The sequence below is a fragment of the Suillus subaureus genome, assembly GCF_016647635.1.
Source record: "Suillus subaureus strain MN1 chromosome Unknown BJ212scaffold_51, whole genome shotgun sequence".
NCBI lineage: Eukaryota > Fungi > Basidiomycota > Agaricomycetes > Boletales > Suillaceae > Suillus > Suillus subaureus.
The window spans coordinates 69,696-84,437 of NW_024538607.1; the positions used below are offsets into that span (position 1 = coordinate 69,696).

The 14,742-nt window shown below is 48.9% G+C and overlaps 7 protein-coding genes across 7 annotated transcripts; 1 reads left to right on the top strand and 6 right to left on the bottom strand.

Moving 5' to 3' along the window:
* Window positions 1-65: 65 nt before the first annotated feature.
* BJ212DRAFT_1486224 (uncharacterized protein) lies at window positions 66-1,944 on the bottom strand (the record flags this gene model as incomplete). Its single annotated transcript, XM_041341098.1, has 8 exons — window positions 66-158; window positions 207-326; window positions 381-512; window positions 569-637; window positions 690-896; window positions 950-979; window positions 1,029-1,667; window positions 1,723-1,944. The coding sequence occupies 8 exons, from the start codon at window positions 1,942-1,944 to the stop codon at window positions 66-68; spliced, it is 1,512 nt and encodes a 503-aa protein (XP_041187360.1).
* A 1,361-nt stretch (window positions 1,945-3,305) lies between these two features.
* Window positions 3,306-4,058, bottom strand: BJ212DRAFT_1486225 (uncharacterized protein; the record flags this gene model as incomplete). The annotated part of the gene is made up of 6 exons (XM_041341099.1): window positions 3,306-3,365; window positions 3,422-3,466; window positions 3,531-3,629; window positions 3,683-3,813; window positions 3,876-3,912; window positions 3,966-4,058. The coding sequence occupies 6 exons, from the start codon at window positions 4,056-4,058 to the stop codon at window positions 3,306-3,308; spliced, it is 465 nt and encodes a 154-aa protein (XP_041187361.1).
* BJ212DRAFT_1390868 (uncharacterized protein) lies at window positions 3,867-4,682 on the bottom strand (the record flags this gene model as incomplete). The annotated part of the gene is made up of 3 exons (XM_041337005.1): window positions 3,867-3,912; window positions 3,966-4,589; window positions 4,631-4,682. Coding segments are annotated over 2 exons (297 nt in total), but the record flags the coding sequence as incomplete, so codon positions are not given.
* Window positions 4,683-4,739: 57 nt separating this feature from the next.
* BJ212DRAFT_1437839 (uncharacterized protein) lies at window positions 4,740-5,543 on the bottom strand (the record flags this gene model as incomplete). Its single annotated transcript, XM_041337743.1, has 2 exons — window positions 4,740-5,080; window positions 5,135-5,543. One exon carries the CDS (start codon window positions 5,541-5,543, stop codon window positions 5,175-5,177), a length of 369 nt encoding a protein of 122 aa, XP_041187363.1. The 3' UTR covers window positions 4,740-5,080; window positions 5,135-5,174.
* A 379-nt stretch (window positions 5,544-5,922) lies between these two features.
* Window positions 5,923-7,006, top strand: BJ212DRAFT_1390878 (uncharacterized protein). Its single transcript, XM_041337006.1, has 3 exons — window positions 5,923-6,082; window positions 6,137-6,285; window positions 6,342-7,006. The coding sequence occupies exon 3, from the start codon at window positions 6,347-6,349 to the stop codon at window positions 6,920-6,922; it is 576 nt and encodes a 191-aa protein (XP_041187364.1). The 5' UTR covers window positions 5,923-6,082; window positions 6,137-6,285; window positions 6,342-6,346; the 3' UTR covers window positions 6,923-7,006.
* A 350-nt stretch (window positions 7,007-7,356) lies between these two features.
* On the bottom strand, window positions 7,357-9,563 carry BJ212DRAFT_1390887 (Quino protein amine dehydrogenase). The gene is made up of 8 exons (XM_041337007.1): window positions 8,804-9,563; window positions 8,730-8,750; window positions 8,474-8,674; window positions 8,353-8,421; window positions 8,169-8,300; window positions 7,826-8,114; window positions 7,552-7,768; window positions 7,357-7,491 (listed from the first exon to the last, which is right to left on the bottom strand). Exons 1-6 carry the CDS (start codon window positions 9,362-9,364, stop codon window positions 7,854-7,856), a joined length of 1,245 nt encoding a protein of 414 aa, XP_041187365.1. The 5' UTR covers window positions 9,365-9,563; the 3' UTR covers window positions 7,357-7,491; window positions 7,552-7,768; window positions 7,826-7,853.
* Window positions 9,564-10,877: 1,314 nt separating this feature from the next.
* BJ212DRAFT_1486229 (uncharacterized protein) lies at window positions 10,878-12,863 on the bottom strand (the record flags this gene model as incomplete). Its single annotated transcript, XM_041341100.1, has 6 exons — window positions 10,878-11,114; window positions 11,169-11,420; window positions 11,473-11,493; window positions 11,560-11,766; window positions 11,826-11,867; window positions 11,919-12,863. The coding sequence occupies 6 exons, from the start codon at window positions 12,861-12,863 to the stop codon at window positions 10,878-10,880; spliced, it is 1,704 nt and encodes a 567-aa protein (XP_041187366.1).
* Window positions 12,864-14,742: the final 1,879 nt, after the last annotated feature.

The following is a 14,742-nucleotide window of genomic DNA, read 5'->3' on the forward strand; positions in this document are numbered from 1 at the left end:
GGCAGTGGCCGTACCGGAATAGAAGATTGAAAGCATCCAAGGGTATTGTATGGGCGCACATTAAGCTAACTGCCACCACGGCTACTACTTGTCGCGCCATCCTGGCGGGGTATGTCAACACGCTCCAGGCGCCATCGTGGTGGCATCCTCAGTCTGCCCTGAGACAAGCATGAATAATAGCAAAGAAACGCCTTCAACCAGTGCACGTCTGGGAGCGAATCAATGTCAGACGATTCAACTTCCTGCGGCACACCAGGCTGCTGGCTAGAAGGATGTCGTGTATCATCAACTTTCCTGTATTCGGGAAATTTGGCAGCAGCAAGACGCTGTAAGGCACTAATGAGCAAAAAGGGAATGAGGTGTGAGAAGGTCTACATTACAGTGACTTTCCGCCCGGCTGCGACTTCAACGACCGGTGGCCCACGGCTATGTCTGGGTACGAGAAAAGGAAGGCGCTGATGTATGAATTGTGTGACTCCGTTCGAGGAGTAAGGTGGAGAACTTATTTCGAACTGGAAATACACCGAGTCAATTGTACATTGTGGGTTGACTAAAATTGAAGACTAACGTCGTCAAACTGAGTTGCGGCCTGCCGAGAAAGAGATGGATTGGGTGGTAGGGGTAACGTAGCAGGGAACTGTGGTACCATTGTTGAGTTAGCTATGAAAGAACTGACATAAACGACCTACATCTAGGGGACCACGAGGTTGATTGTTCCGAACAGGGGGAACTGCATTTGTGCGAGAAGAGAGATGAAAAAGTTTGCGAAGGCGAAGGTAAATTGGTTGCTGCTGGTCTGTAGTAGGTAGGGGTCTTTGCTGCCTGGGGGTAAAGGATATGGCAGGCGACGTCCCCGGATTACGACGCACTGCAGCAGCGCGACGGGTTGCATCGGACTGCAACGTTTCATAAGAATTAATAGATCGCTCAAAATGTACGTGACACATACGTGAAGTAAACGTTCAAAAGTTTTATTAGACTTCAAGAGAAGGTCAGTGTACAGAACATAAACTTGCACAAAGACACACTTTTTGGAGGGTGGACTGTGCTTCCAGCGCAGTAAGCACAGCGGGTGGAGTGCTACATATATAGATGTCGCGACCAGCAGTTGTGTAAACCAGGTGGCGTGAGTCAGGTGAGGGCATGAGGAACTCGACATTCTGAACGTGAAAAGAGGCGAGGAGCTGGCGGGACTCGAAGGCCCACAGTTTGATGCTATGATCTTTGGAGGCGCTGGCGAGGAGAGCACCGCCTGATGAAAGTGCTAGATCGGTGACACATTTGATATGGCCTTCGAAGGGAGCTCCGACAATCTCTAGCGTCAACGCGTCAAACTCATTGATCGTTGTAGCTTCGTCATCGTCTGTGAAGTTGCATGCTGCTATGATGGTTTTATTTTTGTTGGTCCAGGACACTGGCGCAAATGTCATGCTCGAATTGCTGCCAGATTTCCCTGCTTTGATGTCCAAAGTCTCTGTGTGAATATCCCAGATTTCAAGGCAAGTCCCCACATCTGACTTCACTGCGAGCTTCTCCGAGTCTGGTGAAAATAAAACTGCGCCCGGCCAATCAACGATCGCGAATGGACCAGCCACAAGTTTACAAGTGTCCAAACTACCATATTCGCGCTGTAGCATCCCATGATCCGCTCGCCACCAGCGTGCTATCTCTGGAGATATCAATACAGGCAACCCTCTCCGAGTGGCCCCGAAATTTTTTCACGATCCCCGTCTCAACTTCACGGGCTTCAAGCTCCCCGGTGTCAATCTCTCCACCACCAGTGGTAACATATCGACCATCCCTCGATACTGCCACCGCATACACACCCTCTTCACAAACGTTCCGCGCCTCCACAATCTCTTTACCTTCCTGCAAATCCCACCTTCGAGCGGTCTTGTCCCGAGATCCGCTGACGATCTGCTTGCCGTCTGGGAAGTAGGACATGGATGAAACGGCCAGTTCATGACCCTTCAATGTCACTAGCGGCGTCAGACTCATACTGGCCAAAGCTGGAGGCTGCGTCGATGTGGATGTCATGACCTGTGTTTTTGCGAGCGAAATTGGCAAGTAGCCAGCTTCTTTGGAACGGATTATTTAGATGCGTCTGAAGGAGTGGCGGTGAGACCTCCTCGTATGCTGCAGGCCTGCTGTTGATAGTGGTAGTTTTTGAGATTCCCAACTCAGTCGAGAGCACTTTGCCTCCTAGACTCGGAGCTGATCATCAAATGCTGGAGGTTCAGATGAGGGTTTGATGTTACCAAGAGGTTAGGAAGAGGAGAAATTCTTAAATGTGAGGCATTAATGCACATTGCGCTTGGCAGGTCGTCCCTGCTGCGGAACATGATACCCCTTAATGCGCCCCTGCTCCGTGGCTTCATCTTGTCCTTCGGCTCACGTGCGGCATGTTAATTGCCAAGGTTCCCGCGTTAGCAGCGTTAGGTTCATACGTTCATACGTGGAAATTGGACTTAGGGTTGACTTACAGCGCATTTCCTTTCCGTTTCCCACGGGCCCCGGGAAGTTTCGTAGATCCGATCGGTGCTGCATGTTCCCCGCAACTTACACATTTTGCTGATCCAGAACACACCTCGTCTTGCCAACGTTTCATCGACCATATTTTGACCATCCTCTATCTGGTGCTTATCCTCAATTTGTATGCAACTACAAAAGCTCTATCACCTCCTGGTGTAAGAATGATTCTATACCTGACTTTGCTAATCTAATCGCAATGATCATCATCGACGATCCCTGGCCTAGCATAATCCCGCAGGCAGCTTATACACTTTCTGGTATGATCGAAGTGTATTTGCCGCTTCACTCCTATCTTTGCCCTTTTTTGTCTAACACGACAAAGTTTCTGCGAAACAGAAAGTCATTGCATGTCGCTCTTTGATCCATCAATAAACTTTGAGCCTGACGGTCTTCCAAGAATCACGTCAAGGCCCAGGAAGCTATCACAAGAACCACGCCGCCTGTAAATCTTCCCAGAAGCAGGTCAAGCGCGAAAAAAAAAGGAAATTGGCAGAATTGATAGAAAATTTGCAAACAATGAATTCCATAGTCACTAGTAGCTCTTAGCTAGGGGCAAACCATTGCGAGAAAATTGCCGTGGATCATCATTGCTCTATAACTTCAGACGTTACACAGAAAAATGATACTTACAAAATGTCGTGCATCATAAGAATCCGTGTAACGATGTGAAACCATCAATTGTAGGAAATTCAAACTGTAATGATAACCCGTACTAGGCGTGCGATACTAGCGAGGTGAGTCAACATGCTCCAAGCGCCATCGAGGAGGCTTCTTCAGTCTGCCATGAGGCCAGCACGAGTAATAGCAGAGGAGAACCTTGACTCAATGAACATCTGGGAGAGAATCAATGTCAGATGAATCAGACGTGGGTGTAAGCACGCTGGCTTACCTGAGTTCCCATAATCAGTACATATACTGTCGCTGATGCTGAAAGCTAAGCTTTCAGTATTTCACCTTTTGGTGTAACGGTTATGCGGGCGGCAGTCTGACCATGTTACAGTGGGGTCACCCTGCGCCGGTGCGGTAGTCTGCTGTCTAGAGGGGTGCCGGGTATCATCGACTTTCTTGTATTCTGGTAATTTAGCAGCAGCAAGACGCTGTAGGATACAATCAACAACAAGGCAACGAGAAATAAGAACATTTGTGTTACAGTGAATTTCTGCCCGGGTGCAACTTCAACAACAGGTGGTTCGGATTGGGGTCCAGATCTACGAAAGGGAAGGCCCTGGCGCAAGAACTGCGTGATTCTATTCGAGCGGCGGGGCGGAGAGCTTATTCGAACTAGATATGGACTCAGTCATGCATCGTGAGTTTACTGAAACTGAAGACCGACATGATCAAACTGAGTTGCGACCTGCGGCGAGGTCGAGTAGCAGGGAACTGTGGAAAACGGTCTAGTCAACTCTAAAAGAAACGAGATAAAGGAGACGAACATCCCATGGATCGCGAGGCTGTATAGCAGGAACTGAATTCGTACGAGAAGAAAAGTGAAAGAGTTTGTGAACATGACGAAGCCAAAGGTTCATCGCAAGGAACATATCCCCAGACTGTCCAAAAGAGGACCTCTAGCATCGCCAGTTGCTCCTTCATGTCCTGCTTAGCCCAACAAGAGGCAATGCATGCATCAGCACGCAGAACCTCCAGGATGTCCACCTCCGTTTTGCGAAGATATTCTGTTATGAGGTCGAGTGCGAATTGATGGCTGTCTTGTAGGATGTTGGGAATACACTTCGTGGCAACGGCATGTATTGAGTCGCCAGTGTTCTCGTGGGCACGAAACAGTGGGATGTGGACGCGTAATACGAAGAGGTGTTAGGAGAAGTAGAACGGAATGATTGCTGGGATGAACTCGTTCACAACACCTTTGTCAGTCGAGCCTCCATTGCTCAAGAGACCTTCATTGTATAGGAACGATCGAAGGAGAACAAACGACTGGAATTCATCAATCCCAAACCGAGCACTAATTGCAAGCGTGAACTCCCTCTCTACCTCGTCGACTTGCAGCTTAACGCCATCCGCGAGCGTGACTGAGCCTACCTCAACTGCTCCGGTGTGAACTTTCCATATGGGTTTGTAATATTTCGAAGTTGCGAGGAACGCGCAGATATAATGTCGCACAGTTGGTCTGGGGACGAGCTCTCGAGTCTTGTCTGCCTTCAAGTTAGAACAGGAATTTGTTTGTTTTTGTTTGATCTAGAAGCTTTTACCACACAATTACAAACAACTTAACTGCCATCGAGAAGCGCAAGCCAAACTTCAATTTTATCCCAAGATGGTTTGTAGCCGAAGCCCCTGACACTACGATAAAGCGCCGTCGGTATCCTTATATAAAGGACCATGATTAAACGAAACAAGCCCATTATGTAGCACCCTTGCGTTTCGCAGAACAAATCACGTATGCTCCATCGTGCTTGTTAGCGTTATATCAGTCCAAAATGTACTAAGAAACAATAACAGGGAATAAGGACATGATTCAATGAAGTTCTCGAGAAAGAAGATCGATCCGTGCGTGGGACAAGAAGCTGCAAGGGGCAGATATCATTTGGTGCTGGTGCGGCAATGATGAGTTAGCGATGCAGCAGCAGCGATGCTGGCAGTTTACCTGAGCCCACTTCGATTTAGTTTACGTTGCGATGACAACATCAGCATCGGAAAAACGGGTCCGCAACAGTGACCCAAGGCAAATCCTCATCTTTCAGCCCACTCTCTTCCAACACCTGCTTCTTCACTTCACGGTCCGCATCCACCTCCCTGACATGATAAAAGCGGAACACGGTCGACTTGGGATCTTCTCTGCGCCTTCGAACCAATACGATGACTGGTTGCAAGCTCCCTCGAGGATAGTCAGTGCCGACGGCCCACAGATAATCAATGTCTCTCTCTTTGAACCAGTAATTAAGATCAGTAGCAAGGAACTCGTCCGGCAAGTGCTGGTGTTGTTGTCCTTGCTTCTCTAACCATGCGCGCACTTGTTCGAAGCTAAACACCCAGCCAGCTATTTTGAACACCATCCTAGCTGATGGAAGGGGGAAACGATGTAAGCCTTGGCATGCGACAACAAAGAATCGTATGAGCGTACTGCTTGCTGGAAAGGAAATACAAGAGCGAGTTGGGGGACTTTGAGTTTAGAAGTTAGTAGGTGGCACCTGTAAACGCGGTGACCTATTAAACCAAACCATAAAGGTCACGTGCTTGCCACCGTCATTGAAGGTGTGTATTCTGATCCACGATCTTCATGACGATCTTCGAATTTTTAGCGAGAAGGCATTGTTCTTCAAACAGTCTTCCTCCGTCCCTTGGGAACCCTGATCCGAATGTCGCACTACCTGTTTGGCCACATCAGAAGGTGGGCGGCTTCCGTTTTTTTCTAGCCGAGTTGTCAATAGGTATAGCATTGTCTTTCGAGCACCATCGGCCCTCGGGCTCTGATCCGTTTATCGCATCAGTGTGTGGATAATTGTGGTAGTTTTGCAGTCGCTTGGCATTGTTCCTCGAGCCGAGCCGTTCGAAACTCTACCATTTTGCCAAGTGGCGGCCAATGACCATCGTGGTATGTTTTTTTCTCCAGTTATTCATATCACAGATGCACTTCTCTTGATCATAGCTCCTGATGGCGTGATCACAACTGCTTATTGCAGTTCGCTTGTTGCGCACTCTGAATGGTAGTTCCTAGTTGAGTATTTAAAAAGACATGTTATTCGTACTTATGGAACGCCATCCAACACATCGTAACTCCCCTTCCCCCCCTTCCTGGTGAGTCGGAGTATCCTTCGTTCTGAGTTACAGCCATGAACACAAAATACTGTCAGCCACTATGCCCAAAATTCCTGCTTGGAAGCAGCGTTTGCACCAGTTGCATCTCAATCCCCCTCATTATGAGGCGTCATGGTATGGGCCAATCGATAAACTTGCCAATCAAGTTTTCGCAGCAGATTGCTTTATGGTCAAGCCGCAGCCGAAAATCAGGCCCAGTGCCCCTCCTGGTGATGCAGATGGTGAACTGCTGGTTGAAGAAGAAGGTTTATCCACAGACTCCATGGGCACTCCAGTGCTCCCTACCTCCTACTTCGAACTGGACTTCGTTATCGTCCTTGTGGATGATGCCCGAGATATTCCACTCGTGTGCATCGAAGTGAAAAAGGAAGGGGAGTCACATAAGTCTGCAGGCTCCCAGTTGTATTATTATATTGAGGCTTTGACTTCGAAGGATCCCCATGATGAATTCGTGGCTATGCTTGTGCTTGGTGGGAAATTCTATTGTTACAGTGCTAGCGGGAGGCGAGCACGGACTGCGGGTGGAGAAGGCTGGGAGACGGCAGAGGATTTAGAAGGAATTTTCGAAAAAGTAGTCAAGGGTGTGTTGGGAGGAAAAGGAAAACGACGTCGCTGAGCACGACATGCACTTCATATAGCAACCATGACCGTATGCATTGATGTCTTTAAGTAAGTGAAACATGAGTCAATGATGAAACCTACGACTGAGTGACTCGGACTTCTCTTGTCTTAATGTTCATATGAATGTGTACTGACGGTAATAAGAACACGCAAGCTACTTGCCCTTGTGCTCTGATCTGAAGCCTCAAATATTGATAGTGTACGGGCGACCCATCCCAGACCTTGCGGGTACAGTGCAATTGTAGGACTCGCGAACGTATTAACGTCGTGCAGTTGATATTCGACGAGCATGACCTACATTGAACTTGATACCACTTTAAAATGGACCTGTTACGAGTTTACCAGTACCCAAGTCCCATATTTGAACTGGAGCATCATCTGACCCGCTCACAATGAGCGTGCTGTCCGCAGAGATATAGATACCGGTGATACTCTGCGAGTGTCATTGAAAATTTTCACTATCCCCGTCTCAACCTCACAGGCTTTTCAGCTCCCCGATCACAGACATTCCACACATTCTCAATGTCCTTACCCGACGCCTGCAGATCGCATCTTCAAGTGGTCCTGCCCCAAGATCCACTAATATCCGTTTGCTGTCCGGAAAATAGGATGTGGATGAAATACCCTGTTTATGACCCTGGATGGCGTTGATATGGTGTAGTATTCGAAGCAATCAACCTTCTTTGTTGCAGGCTTTTCGTTGCAGCTTTGCTTTCGACGTCAAGAAGTAGTTTTGAACATTGCACGGAGAGCACATTTCCTCCGAATGCCATCATCTCAACCGTACTCGAGTACACTCTCTTTCCTACTTTCCCGTCGACACTGTCCGCATTGGTATTCACTATAGAAGCTCGACAATATCAGTTGCGGGGAATCTAATGAACTCAGATGAGGGTACCTTGAGCTAACTGTGACTATGCAACGCATCAGCTGCTACTCGTTGTGCCATCCTGGCGGGGTATATCCACGCGTTCCAAGCGCCATCGAGGAGGCTTCCTCAGTCTGCCATGAGACCAGCACGAGTAATAGCAGAGGAGAGCCTTGACCCAATGAACATCTGGGAGAGAATCGATGTCAGATGAATCAGACGTGGGGTCACCCTGCGCCTGTGCGGTAGTCTGCTGTCTAGAGGGGTGCCGGGTATCATCGACTTTCCTGTATTCTGGGAATTTAGCAGCAGCAAGACGCTGTGGGACGCACATCAACAACAAGGCAACGAGAAATAAGAACATTTATGTTACAGTGAATTTCCGCCCGGGTGCAACTTCAACGACAGGTGGTTCGGATTGGGATCCAGATCTACGAAAGGGAAGGCCCTGGCGCAAGAACTGCGTGATTCTATTCGAGCGGCGGGGCGGAGAGCTTATTTCGAACTGGATATGGACTCAGTCATGCATTGTGAGTTTGTTAAAACTGAAGACCGACATGATCAAACTGAGTTGCGACCTGTGGCGAGGCCGAATGGTTGGGAGGCAAGGGCAATGTAGCAGGGAACTGTGGGAAACGGTCCGGTCAGCTCTAAGAGAGACGAGATAAAAAGACGAACATCCCATGGATCGCGAGGCTGCACAGGAGGAACTGAATTCGTACGAGAAGAAAATTGAAAGAGTTTGCGGACACGACGAAGGAAAATAGGTTGTTGATGGTCTATTGTAGGCGAATGGATTCGAGGCCTGGGGGGAGAAGATATGACAGGCCGTTTTGCTGGGGTTCTGCGCACGACGGTGGGACGACAGGTTGCGTCAGACTGCAATGATTGGTGTGAATCGGTACAATGGTGACAATGATAGTGTGATACATACATTAAGTAAATTGGTATCGGTCTTCGAGAGAAGGTTAGTCTAGAGAAGATGGTTTCATGCGGGTGAATGCGTACTTTGCGGAGGGTGGACTGTATGGAAAGCAGAGCGGGGGTAACGTTGAATATATAGGTATCAGGATCACCGTAGGTCGTGTAGGCTAATTGAAGTGAGTCGGGTGAAGGCATAAGGGTGTGAACAACGGTGCCGCCGACGCCGTAGGAGGCAAGGAGCTGACGGGACTCAAAGGCCCAAAGCTTTATGGTTGCGTCGTTGTAAGCACTGATGACGAGGGCGTCGTCAAATAGAAGTGCTAGACTATTGACAGGATAAGTGTGCTCTAAGGCAGTTCCGACAGTCTTCAGCGTCGACGCGTCGAATTCATAGATCGTGCTGGCTTGGCCATCCGCGTCGAAGCTGAACGCCGTTAAGATGTTTTTGTTTTTGTTCGTCCAGAACACTGGAGCATCTGTGGATCCTTCTTCACTAGATTGCCCTATCCTCACATCCAATTTCTGTGACTGGACATCCCAGACATCAAGACATTTCCCCACGCTTGACTTGACTGCGAGTTTCTTTGAGTCTGGGGAGAATTGAACTGCGCCCACGCGATCAACGGTCTTGAATGGACCAGCCATGAGTTTGCCAGTTTCTAAGTTCCATATCCGTGCTGTCGAGTCTGACCCACCCGCAAGCAGTGTGCTGTCGACAGAGATATCGGTGCAGGTGATCCGTGAGCCTTGGCCTTCAAATCTTTTCACGATTCCCGTCTCAACCTCACAGGCTTTCAGTTCCGGACGTTTGTAAGCTCCGCCACCAGTGACAACCCATCGACCATCCCTTGACACCGCCACTACCCATATTCCCTCCTTGCAAATATCCCGCGCTTCCTCAATCTCCTTGCCCGACCGCAAGTCCCATCGCCGAGCGATCTTGTCCGAAGATCCACTGAATATTCGCTTGCCGTCGGGAAAGTAGGCTATGGATGTAAAATTTTCAGGCTGGTAGTGTTCGTCCGATGTCTCTACCGGTGCCAGGATCATTTCTTTACGGAACAGCTCCGCCCACGTATGAACCATAGTTATGTCTCCGCGAAATATGTTGATTTTGATGATGACAGCCCTTTCCCTGCTGAACCGATGGTCAATTCACCCGCGCTGGCAGTTCAGATGAGCTTACAGGGTTGCAAAGATAAAGTACGAGGAATTCTTGAATGCGAACACAACAGTCCTCCTTGCATATATCCTAACACGTTTCTGCATGGCAGTGCTAGCTGTGGATCTCGTCTATTCGTAATTCAACTTTCCTTTTCCTTGCGGTTCACTTGCGGCTCACAGCAATTGCCGAAGTTCCCGTGTTGGAGCGTCAACTTCCATTTCTCACCAGCCAGTTCCTTACGTTGAGCAAGTAAGTATGCTGAAATGTTTGATATATAACGTTATAATGCATGATGACTGATGCCGGAGTATTAGACATATATCACACAGGACCAGTTCCATACGCCAGCTCCATTCCTTCCAAATGACGATGGTGGAGTCATCGGTTTTGCCAACGGCAGCGATAAAGCAACATCTGTGATGAATATATTCAACCCTATAATCGACGCGGTTCTGAAGCTGCAGTCAAAACTATCATCACTGATATTCGCTTTTTTCAATGCCAAATTCCCCTTCACTTTTGCTCTCCTATCACCGTTCCAGTAAACTCAACACGCCTGAGAATAAACCAATCATGCCTCTACAAATCTTTGCTTTCAACGCCTTCCTCATTGGCAAGGGCTTGACTACAGTTCTCCGGTGTGGTAGGAGGGGCTGACATTGATCTGGAGATGCCAGAGCTCGCTCAACAGAAACAATAATCGCGAATCGCATCGTGAAAAACGGTTCAACCGAGGCAAGGTTTGCACTTATATTAGAGTTGGAGTTCTTTCGCTCCTTGTAGCTCACTCGAATCGTTGGAAGCGACTTGAAGATCAAATTATCACGAGCATCACCTTTCAATTCACGATGGTCATGTTTCGACCTTTAAATGCTGTAGCACTCTAAGATCTACAAAGACAATTTCCATCTCTAAAATTCAAAAGACGTTCGACGAACATGACTAGACTAGCTGTGACAGTGAGCCCCCACGACCGGCTCTCGTCGTGCCATCCTAGTGAGGTGGGTCTACCTTCTCCAAGCGCCATCGCGGAGGCGTCCTCAGTCTGCCACGAGACCAGCACGAGTAGTAGCAGAAGAACGCACTGCACCAATGCACATCTGGGAGCGAATCAGTGTCCGAGGACTCGGACGATGGATGGCCTTGTGCCATGTCCTCAAACTGCTCTCTCAATGGACGTCGGGTGTCGTCGACTTTGGTGTATTCCGGGACCTTCACAACAGCAAGTCGCTGTAGGGCACCAATCAGCAAACAAGGAAGGAGAGGTAAGAAGATCAACATTACAGTAAACTTGCGTCCAGCTGCGACTTCAGCAGCCAGTGGCCCGTGAACGGGTGTTGACTTACGGAAGGAAAGGTGCTGCTGCAGGAACTGCATGGCTCCGTTCGAGCGGCGCAAACTTTCCTCCTTTGGATGTGCTTGCTGCGACTGCCTGCGAAATGGGTCACGTTTGAGGGGGTGGTCAGCACAGGAGTGCCGTGTGGAGTACTGTGAGCCACCATACACAGAGTGGTTGGGCGGAGAAATTGCTTCGGTCTGGACGCGTAGTTAATAATGGATTGCGTGTTCATCAAAAGTGAGGACTGACATCATCAAAGTGAGTTATAGCCTGCCCCAAGAGAACATGGTTAGATCGTTGAGCTAACAGTGAATGATTCAAGGTAAAGAGACGTACATCTAGTGGATCACGAGTCTGATCTTGCCCAACAGGAGGAACAGTGATTGCACCAGAGGAGAAGCGGAGGATTTTGCGCAGGTAACGTAGCAAAACGGGCTGTTCCGGGTGTATTTCAGGCGGAGGTCTGTGCGGCCTGTGGGAGAACGATATGACCGGCAATGTCGCTTGGTGACAGCGGACTGCAGGACGACGGGTTGCGTGAGACTGAAATAATGGTGATGTATGAGCTGTGTAAACGAAAAAAAAAAACATGAAATGCGAACATTCAGCAGGCGATTGAGCCTTAGAGTTTTATTTGAACTGGCCTGCAAGGAAACGTTAGCGCACAGATGACAATATATGAGGCTAATGCGTACATCGTCTCGTGCTTCAAGCGCACGTCCGACGCTGGCCAGGATAACGAGTGGAATGTTACAGATATGGATCTTGCGACCTGTCGTGTAAGCTAGTTGGCTGGAGTCGGGCGAAAGAGTGAGGGTCACGGGAGTCCGAGCGTTGAAGGATGCGAGGAGCTGGCGAGACTCGAAGGCCCAGACTTTAATGGTGTTATCGTCCGCAGCACTGGCGAGGAGAGTACTATCAAATGAAAATGCTAGACCACGAACAATTTTGGTATGCGCTTCGAAGGGGGTTCCGACAATCTTCAGTGTCAACGCATCAAATTCATAGATCGTCGTCGCGTCATCGGATGTGAAGGTGAATGCAGCTACGATGGTTTTGTTTGTGTGTGTCCAAAACACCGGCGCAGAGGTGAAGGACATTTCACCGAATTCCCCAACTCTAACGTCCAAAGTCTCTGTGTGGACATCCCACACCTCAAGGCACTTCCCGGCCTCTGACTTCACTGCGAGCTTCTTTGAGTCTGATGAAAAACGAACCGCGCCCACCCAATCAATGCTCTCGAACGGACCAGCCACGAGTTCGCCAGTGCCCAAGCTCCATATCCGCGTTGTGCCATCCCACGATCCGCTCGCCAGGAACTTGCTGTCCGCGGAGATATCTATGGAGCTGATCCCTCGTGAGTGACCTTCGAATTTTTTTACGATTCCCGTCTCAACCTCAATGACTTTGAGCTCCCCATGACCGAGACCTCCGCCCCCTGTGATAGCCCAACGTCCATCCTTGGATACCACCACCACCCATATTCCCCGTTCACAAACGTTGCGTGCTTCCTCAATCTCCTTACCTGCCTGTAGATCCCATTGCCAAGCAGTCTTGTCCCAAGAACCGCTAATCATTCGCCGGCCGTCAGGAAAGTAGGATATCGACCGAATATATTTGTCATGCCCTTCCAGGGTCATTATCGGATTCAGAACAATATTGTTTGCTGCAGCGGCGGGCTGTATCGATGTTGAAACCACGGCATGCGTCATCGGCTGTGACAATGGCAACTAGCTAAGGATGGGTTTCGATTTATGTGAATGCGTTCGAAGGAATAGCGCCGAGCTTCCTAATGCACGATAAGCCTAAAGTCGATGGCGATTTTGAAGATGAGCGGTCACTTTTCCTGCTGAAGCTCATCGTCAGTTCATCGGCACTGCAAGCTGAGAAATTTTCATGTTACCAAGGGCTGGCTCGGGGAGGAAGAGCCATTAATTCTTGGATGTGGGGACAGCTGCGCATTGCTAATCATTATTACTTCTCCTTGTTTATCGGCACACAGCCATAGCCAAAGTTTCTCTATGGAAAGACACTTTCCATTTCCCACCTTCCTGTGCATAGAACCATCCATGAGGTCAAGCTGTATAGGGTGCTGTGTATTTCAGAAATCTAGCACTTTGAGGATGAGCCCTCGAACATGGAAGAACGAACATAGCTACGGCTGAGAGTCAGAGAGGGGTGGCACAGCGAAATCAAAGAAACAGACGCATCTGCAGGGGTTCGGCCGACGGCATTATAAAACCTTGTGAATCGCGCTAAGGCCGGACGTCTGGAAGCTTGTTCAAGAGTAATTTTAACATTCGATCCAGAAGATCTGATCACACAATTACGAACGACGTCGTCGATAGACCGCAGAATCAAGATGCCATCAAGGAGGAGTAGCAGCATATCAGTGACCCACATTCATGGATAAGAATGCGACAAACGACAATAATCAACACTACTGGCCCCTGGGCCCATCCTCCTCCTCGGTCTTGATCTGTGCGCGTTGAAATAAGGCAAAGGAAGATCGGAGACTTTATCACGTATCCGGCGATAATTATTAATAGGAGCATCCGCTGCAGCGACCCACTGCGGATGCATGAGAACTCGATGACAGCAATAAAAAATTTGCCGCACCTGTTTGCCCGATGCGAAGGTATCAACAATAGACGGTGCACAGCCCGCACGAAATGGTCATCATATTATGTGGTGTAGGCAGGCTGTGAGGGTGGTAGAAGGAGGGGGGATGTACCAGACGGGCGGTGTTATTGATGTAGGCCGAGACTAAAGATGTGAGTGTAATCTGGACCATGATGAATCGCGAACTCAACCCTCATCGATACCCAAGCGCAGAGCAACTTTTCTAAATGACGCATGTCTGAGGGACAAGAATGCACTGCATACAACTGAGGATCAGCATAGTGAAACTTGGGTGACTCCAGGAGGCAAGTGAAATGCCTGACTTCATGATATCACTGCAAAGAGGAGAATGTGCTGCCGATCACACAGGTGAATAGATGGTTGAAATTGTGGACCGCCCAGCAGGGCATACTTTCTAGATCATGTGCTCTACCCATTTCACCTTGTGAGCGAACATAGTTGCTCGGAGGAAATTTTCTCGGTAAAGTGTTAAACGTCTTGTGGCATTGTGATAAATGTCTAACAGACAGGTACTTGAAAGAGTGTGGAGGTTGAGCAACGCGAATGTTATCATATAGCGATCGTCACCTAAGATCTGCTCTCAGGCAAGGGCCGCTGCTGCGAAACCTGACCTACGACTAAGACAGAGCAGTACGCTGATGGAATACTCGGTGGACATACCATCAACTCGGTTCTCACCTTGCAGCACAACGCCATCCACCAGTGTGGCCTGCCAATCCTTGTAGGCTGTTCATATCGGCCAGCTTGATGCAATTTTGCACAGTCAAATCTGGGGACGCAGCTCAAGTCTGCTAGAGAGGGAGAAACGTGGCTGGTAACTCGGATTTGTCCTGCACGAAAGAATAGTCAGAGACAAGCAAGTACAGTGAAACAAAG

Bases quoted from the DNA above. Each gene is read 5' to 3' on its own strand.
- BJ212DRAFT_1390878 (XM_041337006.1), top strand. From the start codon at position 6,347: ATGCCCAAAATTCCTGCTTGGAAGCAGCGTTTGCACCAGTTGCATCTC.
- BJ212DRAFT_1390887 (XM_041337007.1), bottom strand. From the start codon at position 9,364: ATGGCTGGTCCATTCAAGACCGTTGATCGCGTGGGCGCAGTTCAATTC. The intron at 8,751-8,803 runs GTACGCATTCAC...CTTCTCTCGAAG, and splicing joins TACAGTCCACCCTCCGCAAA to ACCGATACCAATTTACTTAA. The intron at 8,301-8,352 runs GTCGGTCTTCAG...GTCCATATCCAG, and splicing joins TCGCAACTCAGTTTGATCAT to TTCGAAATAAGCTCTCCGCC.